Below are 21,491 nucleotides of genomic sequence, written 5' to 3' on the forward strand. Positions count from 1 at the left end.
CCCAGGCCTCCGGCAGTACCAGCGGCTCAAGGACAATCTCCTGCTCAGCAGCCAGGGCTGGGCAGAGTCGTGGAGAAGTTTTTTGGTAGACTTGGGGCAAAACCTGACAGTGAAACCCTAATCCCTCCCCATTCCAAACCAAACGGCCCTGCAGGGATGCCGGAGAGCAAGTCCGGCCCATTCACCCTGCGGCAACAGCTCCTGTTCCCCAGGCTGGACCCAGCTCCCTGCTCCAGTTTCACACTCAGGTTTCGCCTGGCTACCCCAGACACCACTTGGTTTGGGGGAGCTCTCAAGAGCGGGCTCGGGACACACCCCAGCCACAGATGGTGAGGGGTGCAGAGGACAGGAGGGCAGCTCAGGCTTTGCAGAGACCTGCCGGCTGGGCCAGGCCTGGACACAGGGGGTGGGGGTGCCCCAGGACTGCTGCCTCTGCCCCATGGCAGGCCCATCGGCTGCCCCTACCTTGGCCTGTTCCCAGAACTGCTCCCGGTTGAGCCGTTTCATCTCTACAGCTGCATCAGTCTTCTGATAGGTCGTGCCCTGGAACAGAAAGGGGTCAGCGGGGGTGCAGCAGTGCCCCAGCGTCAGTGGGTGGGGCCAATGTCCCAGGATTGGGGGAGGGGGCACGCAGTGGTGCCCCAGCATCCGGGGAGGGGGGACGCGAGGGGGAAAGAGGGGAAGAGGGCCTGGCAGTTCCCTGGGATCAGTGGTGGGGACAGCACCTGCAGCAAGTGGGATTTTCCCACAGGGGTCCATGGCACTGCAGAGGTCATGTCCCCCCCCAGGTATCGATAGGGGGTTTGGGGCTCCGGGGCTCCTTTGCTGTGACTCCCACAAGGCGCCCCGTGCTGGAACAGCTCCACCATGCTGGAGCCGGGCAGCATGGGGCCAGAGGGCTCTACAGGTGCCAGATAGCGCTGGACTCCCCAGTCCCACAGTTGAGAGCCCCAGATCCTGAGCAGTGGGTCTGGGCGAGGCAGCTGAGGATGGCTGGTGGGGCAGGATCTCTAACCTGCTGGGGAGAGGGATGCAGGTGGGGGACTGGGCCGGGGCTCCCCCTCCAGCCTGGTGTGATGCAGCAGGGAGGGGGGGAGTGTTGACCTGGGAATGTTGCCAGAGAGTTTCACTGGGGATGGGAGACCTGAGAGCCTGTAACCTGAGCCAGGATGGGAATGGGGAGGTAACACCTCTGTCTGGGAAACTGGACAAAGGCTGCAGGAGGAGCTGGGGGAAGCTTGGTGAGACGCTGAAGGAGTTTTTGAGTGGGGAGTTGGCTGGGGATGAGGGGAGAGCCCCAGAGAAGGAAGTCTAAATTCTCCACCCCCACAAAGGACCTGACTATGGGGTCCTGTTTATGCCTACAAGCTCTGGGTTGGATTGTATTTCTGTCATCTCTAATAAACCACCTGTTCTACCGGCTGGCTAAGAGATCACGGTGAATGTGAATCGCAGAGGAAGCGGGGATACAGGACCCTGACTCCCCCACGCTTCTTAACAACTGGTGGTAGCGGTGGGATGTACTGCACCTCATGGATGGCACTTCCTGCAGTACATGACTGGGGAGCAGTAAAATGAAAAGGGATTGATGGGGACCAGGCATGCTGAAGATTCAGAGAGGAGCAGTTTCGGGGGGTGGAAGAGCTACGCTTAACCCCTGGGACTGTGTGACCAGCGAGGACTGCCGCAATAACGGTGTCCCCCTGGGAACTGCAGCGAGCAGTCTCAGGGTGGAGGAGTCTGCGGCTTGACCCCGGGAGAGAGGTGGTGACCTGGAGAAGGGCTGGCACACTAGGGGTTCCTCCTGGAAGCCGTGGGGAGCTGAGAGCACACAGGCCTGCGAGTGGCCAGCAGGAAGATGTACGCTAAATGCCTTAAGAGCGACCTGGTGGAGCTGAGCAGGCAGAGGGGGCTGCGCACTGGGAGGCTCACCAAAGAGCAGCTGATTGCCCAGCTGGAGGAGGAGGATCACTCGGATGCACCGATCCCTGTCTCGAGGGAAGCAGCCCAGCAGAGGCAGTGTGGGTCCCGATACCTGACCCAGCTGGGAGGGGTCAGACTGCTGCCGAGGGCATCCCGAGACCCCTCCTACCTATGCCTAGGGGAGGGGCTGGGAGGAGCCCAGTGAATACCGAGGGCACCCTGACCTGAGCAGCCAGCTGGGGATCCTCCCACCAGAGCTCCCCATCCCTGGAGCTGCAGCAGCTGGAATGGGAGAGGGAGATGAGACTGAGAGAGTTGGAAGATCAAGAGAAGGAGCGACAGGACCGCAAAAGGCAGCGTCAGCATGAGCTGGAGGAGCGAGCAGAACGGGAAAAGCAGCAGCAGCAGGAGCTGGCCAGGCTGAGGACCAGCAAGCCTCCGGCTGCAGTGAGTGAGGGTGGATCCAAGACTGCACCGAGCTTTGACAAGGGCTCCCTGGCCCAGCGTAAGGAAGGGGAGGACATAGATGACTTCCTGACGGCCTTTGAGAACACCTGCGAGCTGCACAGGGTAGGCCCTGCAGACAGGCTCCAGTTTCTCACCCCCTTACTGGACCCCAAAGGCATGGAGGTGCACAGCCGAATGAAAGGGGTGGAGGTAGGGGACTACGAACTATTCAAAAAGGCCCTGCTACACGAGCTTGGGATGACTCCCAAGATGTACCGGAAAAGGTTCCGGAGAAAACGTAAAAACCCTGAGGGCACATATCTACAATTGACCCGCCAGATGCAGGGATATGCCAGCAAGTGGATGGATGGCGCCCAAACTAAGGAGGACCTGCTCGACCTAATCATACTGGAGCAACTATATGAACTGTGCCCATCTGATCTGAGGCTATGGTTGGTGGACAAAAAGCCAGAGGACCCGCAACATGCAGGGCAGCTGGCCGACGAGTCTGTGATTGGTCAGGGGGTAGCAAAGAGGAATCCCAAATAAGCAGGCGCACCACGATGCAGAGAGAGAGTCACCATGGGACCTCCTGTGGGAAAATATGGAGAACCCCCTCCCAAAGGGAACATCCGGCGTCAGGTTAGCTGACCCGCTCGAGGGGACCAACGGGACACGAGCTGCTATCACTGTGGCCGGAGAGGCCACGTACGGACCCAGTGCCCCAAGCTCAGGGACAGACTGAGCAGACCGAACCCACCCAGGGTTAACTGGGTAGGGACCCAGTTGGACGAGGGGCAGACTGCCCAGGCAAGGTGGGCTAGCAGCTTATCAACTGCTCAGGAGGAAGAGTACCCCAGGCCAGCTCCTCTGGAGGGCTGGATGCTCCGGACTCAAGGTTTTCAGTTTAGAAGGGGGTGCGGGGCTGTCCCTAAGGAGCGAGTGCCTTGTCCCTCTGGAGGTGGATGGGAGGAAAGTCCAGGGATACTGGGATACAGGCGCGGAGGTGATGCTGGCCCGGCTCGAGGTGGTGGCCCCAGATCGGGTGGTGCCCAACACCTACCTGACCCTGAGCGGGGTGGGCGGGACCCCATTCAAGGTGCCTGTGGTGAGGGTGCATCTGAAATGGAGGGCCAAGGAGGGCCCCAAGGATGTGGGGGTGCACCACCATTTGCCCACTGAGGTGTTGGGGGCAGGGGGACCTAGAAGACTGGCCAAGCAACCCCCAGGGAGCCCTGGTTGTGACCCGTAGCCAGAGCCGGCGAGGGGTGCTATGCCCTGACTTCAGGGAGGGTACCTTGCCAGAGGTGCAGGACTGTAGCCCGGAGGAGAGGGAGCGCCGAGGGACCATGGCTCAGAGAGGCTGCGGCCTCAGACCAAGCTGGCAAAAGGGAGCAGGTTCCCATCCCTTCCCCGACCGCTGAGTTCCAGAAAGATTCCTCCTTGTGGAAGATAAGGGACCTGGCCGACCTCAGGGTGGTGTGACAAAGTGGGACTGTTCTTAATGTTTTCTCTGAATACTGTGGGGGTGCCTCAATTTCCCCTATGCAGTTCTTAAGTATGTAGGTGGTGGGTGTGACGATGTGACGCAGCAGGGAGGGGGGAGTGTTGAGCTGGGAATGTGGGAGTTTCACTGGGGATGGGAGACCTGAGAGCCTGTCATCTGAGCCAGGAAGGGGAGGGGGAGGTAACACCTCTGCCCAGGAATGTGAACAGAGGCTGCAGGAGAGAGCCTGCTGGGGGGGAAGGGGGGGGTGTTAGTTTCAGTTTGGGGCTGGGTGGAGGAACGCAGGGAACCCCAGGGCTGGGGTCTAAGCTCCCTGCTCCCCCAGAAGGACTTGACTGAGGGGTGCTGGGTGTACCCACAAGCTCTGTTGTGGACTGTGTTCCTGTTGTCCAATAAACCTTCCATTTTACTGGCTGGCTGAGAGTCTCAGTGAATCCCAGGAAAAGGGGTGCAGGGCCCGGACTCCCCCACACTCCGTGACAGTGGGGTAAGAGTGTATGATCATTGCAGAGCCCTAGAGGGCAGGTGTGTGCAGGGGTCTGGACACAGACAATGGCCGACACCCTGTTTCCTGGCCACTGAAGGCCTGGGCCCTTCCCCCCTGCAAGGTGAGAGCTAAAGGGTTGGAGAACAAAGGAATCCAGGGGCTGGGGGGGGGGCAGTTTCAGTTTAGGGCTGGCTGGGGGAAGCTTGGTGAGACGCTGAAGGGGTTTTTGAGCGGGGAGTTGGCTGAGGAAGAGGAGGGAGCCCCAAGGCTGGGGTCTAATCTCCCTGACCTCGAGAAGGGCCTGACTAAGGGGTCCTGTTCATGCCTACAAGCTCTGGGTTGGATTGCGTTCCTGTCATTTCTAATAAACCTTCTGTTCTACCGGCTGGCTGAGAGTCACGGTGAATGTGAATCGCAGAGGAAGCAGAGGTACGGGGTCCTGACTCCCCCACACTTTGTAACACCTGGCTGGGGCAGGCAGCCTGGACGCGGGGCCTTACCACGGGCTCGGCGTTCTCGTCCTCTCGCAGCCGCAGGCGATGCAGCACGGGGCTGGAGGTGCGAGCCAGGCCATTGGAGAGGCGCTGCCCAATGGCCCCCGGGTCTACGTCCTCCACGCTGCTGGCATTGACGATAACATCCACACCCTGCACCGGGGAGCAGCATGGGAGAGCCAGGCCGGCTGGCATGGGGCGGATCTGAGCCAACAGCTGCACTGCCCCAGCCCAGCCTCTGACCCACCCCCAGCCAGCCCCTCTCCTGGCCCTCCACTGCCATGCTCCCTGGTTCGGCTCCCCTGGGCTGGTCCGCCTCTGCCCCTGCCTGGGGACTGGAAATTCTGCTGGCCCACACTATGTCTCCTGCAGCACTGCGGGGAGCACAGGCCAGCATGGGGCCGGTACAAGTTTGCCAGGCCTCGCCGTGCTGGGCCAGGGAGGCTGTGTGTTTCGGCGTCACTCCTTTCTCTCCTCTCTACGCGTTTGCCGTGGTCCGGCCCCACAGGAAAGGGACCCGCCTGTAACCAGCAGCTCTGGCCCAGCCCAGCTCCCGCCTAGGTTCTGCACAGAGGACAGTTCCCAACCTCGAAGTGTCGGACAAGGGTCTGCCCCTTTCCCGGCTCTGCAGCCAGAGGAAGGGAACGTGGGACTCTGCAAAACTAAAGCCTGGCTTGATACTCACATTTCAAAGGCTCAAACTTTTCTTTTTCTGTCTCAAGGGGAAGTTGGTTTGGGGGGGGGGGGGGGGCTCGCCGAGGCATTTGCCTGGCACTCAGCAGCCCCAGGGCTCTGGATACCAAACCCAGCCCTTGTTTAACCCTGTTCAGTGTCAGGGTCACATTAGCACCTCGGACTCTCTGGACCTGTTACTGCACCCCAATTAATCCAGCAGCACACCCCTGCACCCAACACATAGAATCATAGAATAACAGAGTTGGAAGGGACCTCAGGAGGTTCTAGTCCAACCCCCTGCTCAAAGCAGGAGCGATCCCCAATTAAATCATCCCAGCCAGGGCTTTGTCAAGCCTGACCTTAAAAACTTCTAAGGAAGGAGATTCCACCACCTCCCTAGGTAACGCATTCCAGTGTTTCACCACCCTCCTAGGGAAAATGTTTTTCCTAATATCCAACCTAAACCTCCCCCACTGCAACTTGAGACCATTACTCCTCGTTCTGTCCTCTGCTATCACTGAGAATAGTCTAGATCCATCCTCTCTGGAACCCCCTTTCAGGTAGTTGAAAGCAGCTATCAAATCCCCCCTCATTCTTCTCTTCCACAGACTAAACAATCCCAGTTCCCTCAGCCTCTCCTCATAAGTCATGTGTTCCAGACCCCTAATCATTTTTGTTGCCCTCTGCTGGACTCTCTCCAATTTATCCACATCCTTCTTGTAGTGTGGGGCCCAAAACTGGACACAGTACTCCAGATGAGTTCTCACCAATGTCGAATAGAGGGGGACGATCACATCCCTCGATCTGCTCGCTATGCCCCTACTTATACAGCCCAAAATGCCATTGGCCTTCTTGGCAACAAGGGCACACTGTCGACTCATATCCAGCTTCTCGTCCACTGTCACCCCTAGGTCCTTTTCCGCAGAACTGCTGCCTAGCCATTCGGTCCCTAGTCTGTAGCGGTGCATTGGGTTCTTCCGTCCTAAGTGCAGGACCCTGCCCTTATCCTTGTTGCACCTCATCAGGTTTCTTTTGGCCCAGTCCTCCGGTTTGTCCGGGTCCCCCGTATCCCGCCCCTGCCCCCCGCGGACCTGCCCCTGCCCCCCGTAGCGACACGCACTGACCTGGAAGAACTCTGCGATCCTGGCCACGTGGCTGGCACAGGCACACTTGCGGGCATCGGCCACGTCCTCCCCAACCTGCCCGGGCACAGGGAGCAGAGTGAGATGGGGCTGCAGGGGCTGCCGGGCAGCAGCTTGGAGTGGCAATGCGGGGGCTGGGCAAGGACAGATGGCGCTTGCTCAGTGTCTCCCCCGACGCCCTCTTCCCAGCCTGGCGCCCGCAGGCACGGGGCTCCGCCCGCCGAGCTGGGCAGGGCAGGGCAGGGAGGCCGGAGCGTCCCTTTCCGGCGGGCGGGCGCAGAGCTCTGCCTGAGTCTCAGCTGCCCGAGGGACGCGCCGGGCCTCTGTGGCGGCAGCATCCCACCCCTGCTCAGACTTGCGTGGGCCTGGATGCCAAGGGGGGCGGGGGCACGCAGCCTACCCAGGCTACACTCCTGGGGTCTGGAGAGACCCCCCCACCGCAGCTCAGCTGGGTCCAGTGCAGGGAGGCAGAGGTCCACTAGGTGGCAGCACAAGAGCCCAGGAGGGATCCCTGGAAAAGCTATGGGGCCAGGTGCATTAGGGCCATGCCACGGGGCCCCGCCCAGCGCCACCGGGCCCCGCCCAGCCCCCAAGCCCAAGGACCCTGGAGATGGGGGGCGGGGAGAGCATTCCTGGATGTTCAGGCCACACAGGACCATCCCCTCTGAGCTCTGGGAGGCCGGAGAGCACAGAGCCCCTGGCTCAGACAGACAGAGGGGCCCAGCCAGGATTTACGGACTCCAAGTGAGGCAGAATCCGCCTCGGCCTGCAGCAAGGAAATTCCCAATTAATTCTGGTGGTCAGTTCCCTTCCCTGTTCCCATCGGTGCCTCCGGGCTTGTCTGCCTTGTGTCCTGTCCCATTTCCAGGCACTGGCTCTCATTCTGGCTTGGCCAGCAGGACTGAAGGGCCCCCTCCTCTTGGGAATCTCCTCCCTACGTTGGCATCCAGAGACCAGGGTCAGGGCACCTGTAGCCTCCTCTGTGTTCAGTGAATGGACGCAGTGCCGCCAGGCTGGTTTCCCAGGCCCTGGATCGCTGAACCTTCTGCCCGTGTTCAATATCCTGTTTGAAGCCCTGGCTCAGCTGGTTCCCGTCACGACCCCAAGTCCTGTTCTGAGTCGCTGCTTTCTTAGCTGCTGCCCGCAGCCAGCCATGCACCTCCCCACCCTTGGGTGCCAGATGTGCCACCCTGTTTTGCACTGTATTCAGACATATGCTTGTTTAATGAGCCCAGCTGCCAAGCGACCCAGATGGCCCTAGAATTGACCAGTCCCCAGCCTTAGTCCCTCCCAGAACTGACGTGTCATTTGCAAACTTTATGAGAAATGACTTGATATTTTCTTCCAGCTCACTGATCACGTTGACTAGCATTAGGCCAGGAACAGGCCCGAACCGGGCAAGGATCCCCCTACCTATAGAGAGCTATCAGATAGTGTATAGGAACAGGCATCCAACCCCCACAGAACAGCACGACCAGCCCCCCCACCGCAATGACTCAGGCGAGTTGCAACCCACACCGGACCTTGAGCCTCATCATCCCGAATGCGGTTCTCTGCAAACGGGCTCAAAGGAGGTCTCCTCCCCGCAGGCCTGCACCAGTCCTCCGCGGGCCCTACTCACCCAGTTGACCAGGACGTATTTGGGCAGCGCTGCCTGGGGCTCTTTGACGCTGCAGAAGCCGTACATCACCTTCTGGTTCTCAAAGTGGCCAGAGAGCTCCTGCAAACCGCCTCCTGGCCGGGCAGGGAGGAAGCACAGTCAGTCAGTCTGTCCCCCCCACACACACACAGGGGATGGGGCAGGGAGGGACCACGGACAGTCTGTCCACCCTGCCCCCCCAGGTGTCAAGTTCTTTGTGGGGGAGGGGTGTTTAGGCGCCCTCAACCCCCCAGAATTGCAGCCCTGCAGAGGCAGGAGGGAGGGAACCCCCAGGGCCGTTGGCAGGGGCATGGGCAACAGAGCGAGGTGGGGGGCTGGGGTCCCCTTACCTCCCGACGCAGCCAGCTTCAGGTCGTCAGACTCATCCTCGTAGGTGTACAAAGCCCTGGGGGAGGAGAGCGCGTGAGGGACAGCGAGGCTCCAGCCATGGCCCCGGGACATGGGGCGGGCATGGGGCGCAGAACTCCACTAGAGCCCACTCACGGGGGGGCCTGCACCCCTTACCACACACAGCACACCTGCCAGCCTCCCCCCGCAGCTGAGGGGGAAGACGAGGCCAGAAGCTGGCACACCCTGTCCTCCAGCAGCTCAGCCCTGGGGAGGAGATTCCCACGGGAGAGCCAGGATGGGGGCAGGGAGCTGTGCCCCCCTGCACTGGGCGCTCCAGGCCACACTGCACGACCCCTCTCCCCACCCAGCCGCGTGGCCTCACGCTGAGCCTGCGGGCGCCAGCGGAGGGGGGCCGCCAGCAGAGCCCGGCTCCCAGCAAGTCTCTGCCACTAGCACAAGCCTTTCGCCTGCCACTGAGCAGAGCAAGTCTCAGCAGCCTGCCCCAGCTACCCGGGCACCTGTCCCAGGGCCAGCCGGGGACGGAGGCACCAGAGGCCCGGGGAGAAGCCTCCCTGTGGCCGCTCCCAGCAAGACGGGGGGCGGAATCCAAGTCCCGGCCCCATTGCTCTGGGAGCAGGGGGTGGGGGGTGAGCCACCCCCTGCCCTGGGCTTCAGGCCCTGGCTGAGCAGTGGCACGTGGAAGGGGATGGCCAACAGGGCTGGGGGTCCCGGCCCCCAGGCCAACGCACCTAGCGGGTCCTTTTCACACACCCCCCCACCAGACAGCGTGGTGGCTGGTCACCTATGAGCTGGGGGCATGGGGGCGGCGGGCGACTGGAGGGGGAAGGGACCAGGATTCACCTGGCTGGGGCCAGTCAGCGACTGTTCACCCACAGGGAACGCTGGGACTCGGGCAGCAGCGCCTCCCGCAGGACAAAGCAAGAGCTGCTCACGTTCCCAAGCTGCGTGAGCCCCTGGCAGGGAGCGGAAGGCAATTAAAGCAGTAGCAGCAAATCAATGAGCCTTCAGGGTGTGATGGGGGCTCCATGGAGACGGTTTCTTGGATACCGGCCCCTCTCCGGACTGTGCTTGGGAAGGCCCCCTCCCCCCACCCACTGCCCCACATGAAGCCCTGCTGTCTGTATCCCCTGCACCCCATGGCGGCCCCTCCTCAAAGGCGGGGGTGGGCAGCCGGCAGAGACGGTCCAGGGCTGGTGGGCGAAGACAGGGAAATTTCAGCTTATCTAGGCAACCAGCATCCTCTGTCTCCATGGCAACCACCCAGCTCTCCAGCTGGGATGGCGCTCACAAGATGAGGAGATGATTAGTGGGGGGAGTGGGGGAGGCAGGGGGCGCACTGGTATCTGGCAGGCACCCTAGCGGGAGCACTAGCTGCTGTACTTTGCCCCACGGACCCCTCCCCTCAAACACATCCTGCTCCCCACTGCAGACTGGCCCCCCGGCCCCCGAGCGCGCCGCCCCGGCCCCTGGGCTGTGCACCTTTCCCCATCCCCCACCAGGCCGCTCGCTGAGGGACACTCTGTGGAGCTAGGACCATTTGCTGAATCACCACTTTCCCCATCTGCTGAGCTGGGATCCCCGCACCCAGCTCCTCATCCACCTGGCTGAGCTTCTGGGGTCTGGTGGGGATGGGGAAGGGAAGGGCCACGTGGGCCCAGGGCAGCTCCGTGGCCGACTGGACTCATCCTGGGAGGGGCAGTCCCATTAGCCCCTGGAGGCCCAGAGCAGGGGGTGGGGAATCGCAAGCCCTGGCCTCAGCCCCGGGCCCCCCAAGGCAGGGCTAACAAACCCCGTTCATCCCTCACATCCCTGGAGGCTGCAGAGACTCAGGCTGTCAGCTCTGCAGGTCCCCGACCATCAGCACTGAGGGCCCCCCGGCCCATGGCCCAGTAAGGGCCATGCCAGCAGGAGACCCAGGAGCCCCTAGCCCAGGGGAGGGCAAACTACGGCCTGCAGGCCAGATCTGACCCATCAGGGCTTTCAATCCAGCCCGCAGGATTGCCAGTCCCACGTCGCAGTGGGGCTAAAGCAGGCTCCCTGCTTGCCCTGGCCCCGCACCGCTCCCGGAAGCGGTCAGCACCACATCCCTGCAGCTCCTGGGGTGGGGCACAGAGGGCTCCGTGCGCTGCCCTTGCCTGCAGGCACCGCCCCCTGTAGCTCCCATTGGCCGGGAACGGGGAACTGCGGCCAATGAGAGCTTTGGGGGTGGTACCCACAGGTGAGGGCAGCGCGCAGCAGAGCCGCCTGCCCCCTCCCAACCCCAGGAGCCACTGCCGGACATGCTGGCCATTCCGGGAGTGGCATGGGGCCAGGGAAGGCAGGGAGCCTGCCTTAGCCCAACTGCGCACCACTGCCACCCCGGAGCCCACACCCCGAACCCCTGCCCCGAGCCCCCTGCCGCACCCCAACCCCCTGCCCCAGCCCTACATTCATGGCCCTGCATACAATTTCTCAACCCAGATGTGGCCCTCAGGCCAAAAAGTTTGTCCACCCCTAGTCTAGCCCCTCAAGCAGGATGCTGTTACCAGGCCTAGTAACCACCAAGCTTCGAGCCCAGGGACGCGATGACCCCCCAACCTTCCACCCTGGCCCTCATGTTGCCTGTGGCTCTTGCGGGCATTCACCCCTTTCACCAGGCAGAGTCCAAACCCAACCGTGGGCGCAGACCACTCCCCCATTCCCACGGGACCCGTCCATACCAAGCACTGGGTGGGGGGACAGGAGCAGCTGCACCACTGGGGACAAACACCCCCCAAGCAGCCCGCACCCCAGTCCCTGAACCGGTACAGAGCTGGCAGTACTGGGAGCCACCCCCCTCCCTGAGACACAGATAATGGCATAAAGGAGATCAACGTTAATCTCAAAATCCAAATCTCCCAGATTGGCAGCTCAGGACATGGGTTCCTCCCCGGCCCAGGCTGCCTCCCGACTCTGAGCCAGATGGACCTGGACTCTGCTCCAGCCTAGCTGCAGGGATGGGGGGGATGTGCGGGGACCCTCAAAATCCCAGCCCACCGCACCGGGGCACCAGGACACTCGCCTGCCTGGCAGTGGGGAGCCCACGGGGTTCCTGCGCCCCTGATGAGCACCACGAGCTGCGACCAAATCCCTGCTCCAGCCCCCGGCTCCAATGTAACCAGACAAAGAGCGGGGACAGTCCCCGCCTGCACAGACACCCCCACACTGGGCACTGCCCCCCATGCACAGCCCCAGTGCCCTGCCTGTCCCACAGAAGGGCACTGCCCCTTGCCCAGAGCCCGGTGCCAGGCAACACCCCACACGGGGCCACGAAACAGGAACAATCGGCTGGAGCCTCATTGCTGCACAGCCCCCCACCAGCCTGCCCCTCCCCGCAGCATGCTCAGCCCTGGGGCATCCGAGACCCTCCCCCAGCTGCACAGGGCAGATGGAGATACCCACAGGTTTGAGCCACAGGAGACTCGAGGGCTGGGCTGGGCACCGCGTGGATTCAGCCAGTGCGAGTGGCGCTGCCAATGGGGGAGGGGCAGGCTGGGGGGGCAATACCAGCGGAGCGGGAGCAGTGCTGTTGGGAGACCATGGGCACACGACAAGCACGGGGGTCACTGCGGGCCAGGGAGCCTGGGCGGGGCTGAGGGATACTGGGTAATTTCCTTCCCCCCAACCCCTGCATGGCCAGGTCAGTGCCCAGGCTGCCCGAGCCCCCTTTCCACACAGGGTGGCATGGATCTTCCCAGTGACACAGCACCAAAGCCACCGGGAGCCCTGCTTCCTGCACCGGGCACGGCCCAGGGGGGAGCATGCCTGGGAGGACAGCATGCCCAGGGGCCTGGCCCAGACCAGCCTGGTGCAATCAGAAACCAGCCTGACCTTCCATTAACTCTCACAATGGGCAGCTAATTTTAGCAGCTTCAGTTCCCTGTGTGCCTGGCCTTGGGCCAGCGGTGCAATGCTGGTGTGAGCGAGCCACACGGGCACCTCTGCAGCCTGGCAGTGGTGGGGGAGTCTGTCCCAGAGCCCAGGGCTGATGGGACGAGGTGACAGGAAGCAGGCCAAGGAGGAAGAGACATGAAGGGCAATGTTAGATATGGGCAGAGCACAAAGGCCCAGATGCACCTGCCCCACCGCCCTCCCAAATGCTGCGTGCTCTGCATCCCAGCTCCGGCAACAGAAAGTTCCACAGGCCACCGCTACCCCATGTGCCCACATGGGCCGTAGGACCCCCTCCAGCTTCCTCGCCAAGCCAGGCCTTCGCCCCATTGGCACCATCTTCCACGACACGGAGACCTAAGTTCCCTCTAAGCTGCACGGCCGCGCAGCTGCCCATTAAGCCCCACACAGGGGCTCAGGGCTGTGGCGGGGAGAGGATGCCTCAACACGGACCTGTCCCGGACTTGCCGCAGCCAGCCGGGGAGAGGAGCCCCTCCCTTGGCCCCGCCAGAGCTGCCATGGCTGGGGAGAGGCACCTCTCCCCGTTGCAGCCCTGGGGCAGCCTGTACCCCAAACACCTCATCCCTGGCCCCACCCCAGAGCCCAAAACCCCCCACCCCAACCCTCTGCCTCAGCCCTGAGCCCACACCCCAAGCCCCTCATCCCCGGCCCCACCCTGGAGCCCTCACCCCCCACATCTCAACCCTCTACCCCAGCCCCTTCCTGTACCCAAAGCCCCTCATCCCCAGCCCCGAGCCTGCACCCCCAGCCAGAGCTCGCATCCCCCCACACCGCAACCCTCTTTCCCAACCCAGAGCCCCTCCCGCACCGTGAACCCCTCAGCCCCACCCCATGAATGTTATGTGCACCAGTACGAAGGTGATGTACCACACATCACAAAATTCATTCCGCACATGGACATAAATAATGAGGACGACACTGGCAAAGACCCCCCCAGTGCCGCTGCCTTGCTCAGAGCTCCGGGCTCAGCCGCAGACAAGCTAGCCAGTCACTGCACAGCCAGGCCGGGGGAGGGGGATCATCCTCATGAGACCCTCCCTCAAGTGTCCCTTTGTCAGCCCCTCACGTGCCTCTTGCACCCCAGCAGCCGAGCCAGCGCCCCCCAGTACCCTGGGAGCAGCACCGCGCCCTGCCCCACCAGCCCTCACACCACGTGGGCCAGGGACAGCACATTGCACATCCCAGGCTTGGGGCCCAGCAGCCAGCGAGGGGGGAAGCACAAAGCACGGGCCCAGGACATGCCCGCGCAGAGTGTGAATGGGGCATGAGGCAGCCCTGTTCCGACCCCTGCACCCCATGGCCTGGAGGGGGAGAAGCCCCGTCCCCCCCAGCCTGCGCACATGTGTTTCCAATGCAGGCCCAGCAAGTCACTGCACGGAAAACAGCACCGAATTCCTTTCCTATGGAGTAATGGGCCCAGCCGCCTCCACCAGGCAGGGAGGGGGAGGGGCCGCTCTGACCCCGGACCCTCCGGGACGCTCAGGGGAGGGGAAGCCCCAGACTAAACATCCCCTTCCCTGTGCTGAGCAGCCCTGGGATGGGAGCCCTGTCTGCGCAACAAGGCCGTGCTTAGGAGCACTAGCTCCCTCCATGGCCCCATCCAGCCCCAGCCCCCTGCTCTGATGATGGCCCTCACTCCTGACCCGCAGCCCCTGCTATCTGAGCCGAACCCTGAGCACGGAGCCTGATGCCCATGCCCTGAGAACAATCTCCTGCACAGTCTCTCTCCCAGAGGATGGTGGAGCGGCCCCTCTGCACCACCTCGCCCTGTCCCCAGCCTCCTCCCCTTGCACCCAGCTTCTCCAGCAGAGAGCCCAGCCCCTGAGTTAGATCTTTAGAAAGGAACAATTCAGGCCCAGTGGCTGGGGCTGCTGCCCCTTCCAAGAAGCTGCCAGATTCCCAGGGCTGCCAGCCCCAGAACCACCACGCACCCAGCAGCAACCTAGAGGGAGGGGGCAGAGAGCCCAAAGGAGGGGGCAAAGCCTAAACTCCAGAAGCAAGTCCTGCCCCGCCGCGCCTGAAGCCGAGGACCCAGGCCGGCTGCACTCACCCCAGCCATGGGAGAGCTTTCTGCCAGCTCCGCTGCAGGAACCGTGTGAGGCAGGTCTCTGGCCTGTGCTCCCCAGGAGGCCGGACAAGGGTCTTGTCCCCAACCCGGCTCATCCGGGTGGGTGGGGAGGAGGTGACCAGAGCACACTGTTGCCAGGGCTGTTGTTATGCAGCACACAGCCCGTGCCCCAGCTGCTGCATGGCTGGCTGGGGGACTGGCTGCATAAGGAGCCCATTGTTCAGCCCCCAGGCCGGCCCTGCTGCATGCGCAGTGTTTCCCAGCGGATTGTCTCAGGTGGGCAGACTGGGCCCTGGCACCCCAGCTCTCAGGAGCGCTCCCCGCCCTGCCCCTGCTCTTTCCCCATGGTGCTGCCCTACTGCCCCCTGGGGCCAGACGGGCCCACATGGGGGTCGGGGATGCTCAGGTCAGCCTGAGCCACAGGGAAGGCGGCCTGGAAGGGGACTCCCAGCCAGAGACCACAGGCGGAGTCTGTCAGAAGCCAGCCCAACACTGCCAGTGTCTCCTGGCCAGTGTGACCAGAGATGTGCCGCCCCCTCGGGTCGCCCCCCGTTGAGGAGCGGTGACTTGGCCAGAAGGGCCACGCTGGATGGGGCCCTGGCCGTGACCTCTCGGAGACAGGGTCCCGCTGGCTGCTGGGGGAGAAGCCAATGCCACTGTCTGCAGGATTAGACAGGTGCCGTGTGCCCACCCCGCCCCCAAGGGCCAGCAGCAACCTGACTGCGCCTCCCACGACGTAGGCCAGCAGGGGTGACCCGTCTGCAGCCTCAGGCGGCTGCTGGGGCTGGAGCAGGGGGGACCTGGCTTCCTTTTCAGCCTGGTCTGCCAGGGTGGGCACTCCGCACTGGGCAGGGGGCAGCACCGGGGACTTCTCCTGCTGCCTGGCACATGCCCCCTCCGCCCTCACCCAGCCTGTCTCGGGTAGGACATCCCTGCCCAGGGTACCCGTGCGGCTCCGCCCGCCCCTGGAGATTTGCGCTTCCCACTTGGGCAATTGCTCAGCAGCCCCATGTGACATCAATGGCCGCTGGGCCAATCAAATGCCACTGGGCCAATTTGCATCCTGCAATCTGATTGGCTGCAAGCTGGGCCTCACCCCACAGTGGCACCAGGCCCCATGTTTGGGGCGCATTGGGCAGCAGCCCCAGAGCCAGCCGGGACGTGCCAGGCCCTTCAGCCTGGGAGCCTTGCGCTCCAGGGGCCCGGACAGCATCTCACCAGCAACAAGCTACCTGCCCCATGCCAGAGCAGCCCCCGACCCCCAGCCCCGACTCTGGAGGGGGACGCTGCCCCCAGGCTCAAAGAGCTCCCGGTCTGAGCACCCGACCCCAGCCCACGTCTCTGGCTGAGCTGGCCATCCCCAAGTGCTGGCAGACGCCCGGCCCCTAGGTCGCTGCTCCCCTTGCCGCCAGACTCGGTGCCTTGGCTCTAGCCACCTTTCCATGCAGCAGCCCCTGGGCCAGGTTCCCTCAGCACGCCCAGGAACAAAGTCTCCCCTTGGCCGGGGCCTCCAATGCAGCCTCTGCCCACCACATGCTCAGAGCTGCCTCCAGAGCCAGAGGGGCTCCAGCCTGCCTGAAGTGGGGAGTCCTCCTCAGCCCCCGGGGGTCAACTCCATCCCCAGCGCCTCAAGACCCTCCTCCCTGCACACCCCATGGAGCTTCCCCACTTCGCCCCCTGCTCGGCGCCCCCCCGCCCAGACCTAGGGCTCCAGCCTCGCTTCACAAAGCAGGTTAGAACTTGCCGGGGGCCACGCTGGCCCCCGCTGGCCCCCGGCCTCCAGCTCCCCACACCCCACACTCACCACATCGCCAGCTCACTGGCCGTCTCCCCAGAAGCCTTTGCACCTGCTCCCTGGCCCCTGCCCCAGCCCCCCCGTTATTGTTCTGCGGTAACATGGCTGGGGAGGGGGCTGATGCCCCTCCAAGCCCCCAGGTCCTGTGTGGGAGGAGAGCAGCTCACATGCTGCTGGCCCTTTACTGGGGCGTGGGCAGGAAGAAGGGCAGCACCCCTGCTCCTCGGCTGGGGGGTGAGAGAGGCGGGGAGCTGGTAGGGCCCGGGGAGGGCAGGGAGTGGAGCGCAGCAGCTGGAGTGGGGGTGAAGTGCACACTCGCTGGGAGGGCCTTGTGGGTCCACAGCGACAAGGCAGGGAGCAGGCCCCAGCGCTCACGAACAGCGGAACCGGGCACCAGCCGCGTCGGCCGGCAGCTGGAGGAAGATGCAAAAGGGGCCGAGGGCAACAATCCCTGCACAGAGCGCTCAGCCAGGGCCAGCAGGGCCAGGGAGCAGAGCCCCACTCATGTGCAAGCGATTTGTGGGGAGGGGGCAGACCCAGCTGAGGGGAGATGCCAATGAGATGGTGTGGCTGAGTGGTCGTGGCTTCAGGGGCCAGACAGCACAGATCCTTTCCCCTGGTCAGTTCGGACCAGCGAGTGGGGGCAGAGAAAAGCTCCAGGCCCGACCACCCGGGGAACCGCCGGACGCAGCCCCGGCCCTGCATGGCCACTAGCCATTTGCTTCCCTTCATGCCCTGCACCAACGGAGGCGTGTCGGGCCAAGGGGCAACATCGCTATTTCACCCCAGAAGGGGGGTGTCAAAAGCAAGAGACTTTGCACCCTGAGACCCTGCTCCCACATGACCGTCCCAAGGAGCTGGAGCTCTGGCCAGGGTGGGGAGGCACCAGCCTGGCACCTCACCGGCTGTTGGGAAAGGATGACTGGAAAGAGAACCCACAGCCATGGGACACATTAGGAAACCGGGGAGAGCCTGGGGGCAGGACCAGAGCCACGGGGGCCTTTTCGCTCAAAGACAAAGACTCGGCTGCCCCAGAGCACACCGCGAGGCCATTCCCCAGCCTGGCCAACGCCGGAGCAAGCACCAATGCTGAGCAAAGGCGCCAAACGGCCGCCCAGGCTCCCACGAGCCTTCGCTCCACAGGGCACAGCCGCAGGATCCTGCTGGGACCTGGGCCCAGGCATGCAGCACTGAGTTCCCCTACTGGGGGCCATTAGACAGAGCCGGCCGTCCTGCACCCCAAGGTGCTGGCCAGGTCTGGTGACCTCGCTGCCCCCTCCCGCTGGCTGAGGTCGCAGCCCCTCCATGCCAGCAGGTACCAGCATCCCCAGCAATGCCCGTCTCCCCAGTGCAGGCTGGGATGTCAGTGGCTCCGGTTCGGGGGCCGTGGGCCCGCGTCTCCACCACCGGAACCAGCCACTCCAGCAAGAAGCAATTTGGGGGTCCCTCCAGCACAGGCAGGGTAGACACTGCCCTGGAGAAAGATGGGGAGACGAAAGGAAATGGGGCCTCCAGAGCTGCCTATCCCCAGCGGGTGCCTGGCAGGCCAGGGCCCACCCTAACAGGAGGCGATGGGCCTGCTGGAGCCAGACTGCAGGGCTGGGAATGGATCCCACGGGAGCCAGTGGCAGGGCCAGCGGGAGGACGGGCACGGCTAGTAACCTGACCACCCCCCACCCACCTCCCCAGCCCCCCAACCGCCTCCTCCCCCCGCCCCTCCCCTCCCCTCTCCTCCCCCCGCATCCCCCAGCCCCACCCTCCTTTGTGCAGCTTGTCGCTACAGACTCTTGCAGCCCCGAAGGCCCAACAGCCCCGAACCGCCCGGGCAGTTGGTGCCGTGGCCGGGCAGAGTCCGGGGCGGTGCTGGGGACCCGGGGCTAGGGACTCCGCGGAGATGGGCCACAGCCGGGGAGCCGGAGCGGGGCGCCGGGAGCTGGAGCAACCTGGGCAGGGCTCGCTCGGGTTCGGGCCCCCCTGGAGCCGGACGCTGCCTCCCTGCGCCCGGGGGGGGCGTCCCCCACCCCGCAGCGGGCGGACCCAGGGGGCTGGTCTCGGGGCGCCCTTGGCCCCGGGGGGGTCCCGGCTTCCTCGCCCAGCGCAGCCCGCCCCGAGGGGCCCGGCCCCGGCTCCCCAGCCCGCCGCGCCGCCCGCGCACCATTCTGGGCAGCTCGTGGCTGCCGCTCGGCCCCGGCTGGGGGGCCCGGGGGGCGCCGCCCCGGGGCTCGGTCCCCCCCGGCCCCGCGCGGAGCCGCCCAAAGCGCCGGGCGCTCACCAGTCCGTGGGGCTCCCCTCGCCGATCACCTCCTGGTAGGCGGCCAGCAGCGCCAGCCGGTGCGCCCCGAAGCTCACGCCAGCCATGCCGGGCGCAGGGAGCCGCGCGAAGCCAAGGACCCGGCCGCCTGCCTGCCTCGGAGACACTGCAGCAGCCGGGCGGGGCGGGCCAGGGGCGGGCCGGCTCCGCCCGCCGCCGCGCCCGCCCGGCCTTAGCGCCCCGGCCCCGGCCGCGGCCCCCGCCCTGATCCCCCAGCGCCCCTCGCCGCCCGGCCCCCCAGCGCCCCGGCCCCCGCACCCCAAGCTCCCCTCGTCCACCGCCCGGACCCCCCAGCGCCCCAAACCCGGACCCCGCCCCCTAGCGCCCCCAGCTCCCCTCGCCCACCGCCCGGACCCCCCAGCGCCCCGAACCCGGACCCCGCCCCCTAGCGCCCCCAGCTCCCCTCGCCCACCGCCCGGACCCCCCAGCGCCCCGAACCCGGACCCCGCCCCCTAGCGCCCCCAGCTCCCCTCGCCCACCGCCCGGACCCCCCAGCGCCCTGGACACGGACCCCGGCCCCGACCCCCGACCCCTAGCGCCCCCAGCTCCCCTCGCCCACCGCCCGGACCCCCCAGCGCCCCGAACCCGGACCCCGCCCCCTAGCGCCCCCAGCTCCCCTCGCCCACCGCCCGGACCCCCCAGCGCCCCAAACCCGGACCCCGCCCCCTAGCGCCCCCAGCTCCCCTCGCCCACCGCCCGGACCCCCCAGCGCCCTGGACACGGACCCCGGCCCCGACCCCCGACCCCTAGCGCCCCCAGCTCCCCTCGCCCACCGCCCGGACCCCCCAGCGCCCCAAACCCGGACCCCGACCCCTAGCGCCCCCAGCTCCCACCGCCCGGACCCCCCAGTGCCCTGGACACGGACCCCGGCCCCGACCCCTAGCGCCCCCAGCTCCCCTCGCCCACCGCCCGGACCCCCCAGCGCCCCGAACCCGGACCCCGGCCCCGACCCCTAGCGCCCCCAGCTCCCCTCGCCCACCGCCCGGACCCCCCAGCGCCCTGGACACGGACCCCGGCCCCGACCCCCGACCCCTAGCGCCCCCAGCTCCCCTCGCCCACCGCCCGGACCCCCCAGCGCCCCGAACCCGGACCCCGCCCCCTAGCGCCCCCAGCTCCCCTCGCCCACCGCCCGGACCCCCCAGCGCCCCGAACCCGGACCCCGCCCCCTAGCGCCCCCAGCTCCCCTCGCCCACCGCCCGGACCCCCCAGCGCCCTGGACACGGACCCCGGCCCCGACCCCCGATCCCTAGCGCCCCCAGCTCCCCTCGCCCACCGCCCGGACCCCCCAGCGCCCTGGACACGGACCCCGGCCCCGACCCCCGACCCCTAGCGCCCCCAGCTCCCCTCGCCCACCGCCCGGACCCCCCAGCGCCCCAAACCCGGACCCCGCCCCCTAGCGCCCCCAGCTCCCCTCGCCCACCACCCGGACCCCCCAGCGCCCCGAACCCGGACCCCGCCCCCTAGCGCCCCCAGCTCCCCTCGCCCACCGCCCGGACCCCCCAGCGCCCTGGACACGGACCCCACACCCCTGCGCCCCGGCCCAACACCCCAGCGCTCCAGACACAGACCCCTCGCCCAATCCCCATGCCCCACCCCACACCGCTAGGCTCCCCAGCACCCCGGACACGGACCCCGCCCAGCCCCCCATTCGCCTCCAGCGCTCCGGACACGGACCCCGTGCCCAACCCCCAAGCACCCCCCCACACCGCCAGGCCCCCCGCACCCCAAACATAGACCCCCCCAGACCCTCCCCCAGCGCTCCAGACACGGACCCTGCGCCCCTCGCCCAACCCCCAAGCCCAACCCCATACGGCCAGGTCCCCCAGCACCCCGGACATGGACCCCGCCCCCTCGCGCCCCGAGCTCCCCTCACCCACGGCCCAGACCCCCCCGCGCCTCTTAGCACCCACCGCCCGGACTCGGATGCCGCCCCCTAGTGCCCCGAGCTCCCCTCACCCACCATCTGGATCCCCCCAGCTCCCCAGACACAGACCCCGCCCCCCACCCAACCCCCCAGCCTCTCCCAGCGCTCTGAACACGGACCCCGCACCCCTTGCCCAACCCTCCCCACACCACCAGGCCCCCCCAGCACCCCGGACATGGACCCAGCCCCCCAGCCCCCAAGCTCCCCTCACTCACTGCCTGGACCCCCCAGCACCCCTCACCCAACCCCCCAGTGCCCTCACACACCCCAGGCCCTCCCCCAGAATCCCCACCCACCGCCCAGTTCCCCCACTCCCCCCACCCACTGCCCGGACCCCCCAGCACCCACCCCCCACTGCTTTGTTTCAGAGCAGCCCAGTGCACTCAAGGCTCAGCTCCCTGCCCCCCATACAGCGAGTGCGGCTGCGGGGCTGCCATGGCACCTTGCGTGGTAGGTGCCAACGCGCCACTTCTCCTGCGTCACGTCCTTCATTAGCACTGCCTGGCTTTGCAGGCGGGTGCTGTGCCCCTGGGGGAGCCCACACAGTTGCCAGCTCCATGCTCTGGCTGCGAAAGTGAGCTCTGGACTGCAGCTGCCCTGCAGGGCTCCCTGGCTGGCCTCAGACAGGCACCAGGGACCCTGCTGGGCTGGACCTGTTCCGCCCTACGGTTGGTTCCATACCCCCCAGCCAGGGCTTAATTTGTAATGACAGAGTGGTCAGAGCTCCAGCTGGTTTTTTTACATTCATCACTGACGTGGCAAGCCCAGAAGCGCGGG

At 65.6% G+C, this 21,491-nt stretch overlaps 1 protein-coding gene across 6 annotated transcripts in view; it reads right to left on the reverse strand.

The window, feature by feature from the left end:
• Positions 1-18,913, reverse strand: part of DBN1 (drebrin 1) — a 33,863-nt gene extending 14,950 nt beyond the window's left edge. For 3 of the 6 annotated variants that reach the window (XM_073355077.1, XM_073355072.1, XM_073355071.2), the window contains exons 1-6: positions 14,667-14,686; positions 8,665-8,720; positions 8,297-8,409; positions 6,658-6,732; positions 4,865-5,011; positions 466-543 (exon numbers count right to left, since the gene is read on the reverse strand). In XM_073355077.1, the coding sequence (XP_073211178.1) occupies positions 466-543; positions 4,865-5,011; positions 6,658-6,732; positions 8,297-8,362 (366 nt within the window). In that variant the 5' untranslated portion in view covers positions 8,363-8,409; positions 8,665-8,720; positions 14,667-14,686. Of the gene's footprint in view, positions 1-465; positions 544-4,864; positions 5,012-6,657; positions 6,733-8,296; positions 8,410-8,664; positions 8,721-14,666; positions 14,687-18,751 lie in introns of those variants that run through there. The other 3 variants (XM_073355075.2, XM_073355073.2, XM_073355076.2) reach the window with 2 other exon arrangements.
• Between the last annotated feature and the right edge of the window lie 2,578 nt (positions 18,914-21,491).

This window comes from Lepidochelys kempii, chromosome 8 (genome assembly GCF_965140285.1).
Source record: "Lepidochelys kempii isolate rLepKem1 chromosome 8, rLepKem1.hap1, whole genome shotgun sequence".
NCBI classification, from domain to species: Eukaryota; Metazoa; Chordata; order Testudines; family Cheloniidae; genus Lepidochelys; species Lepidochelys kempii.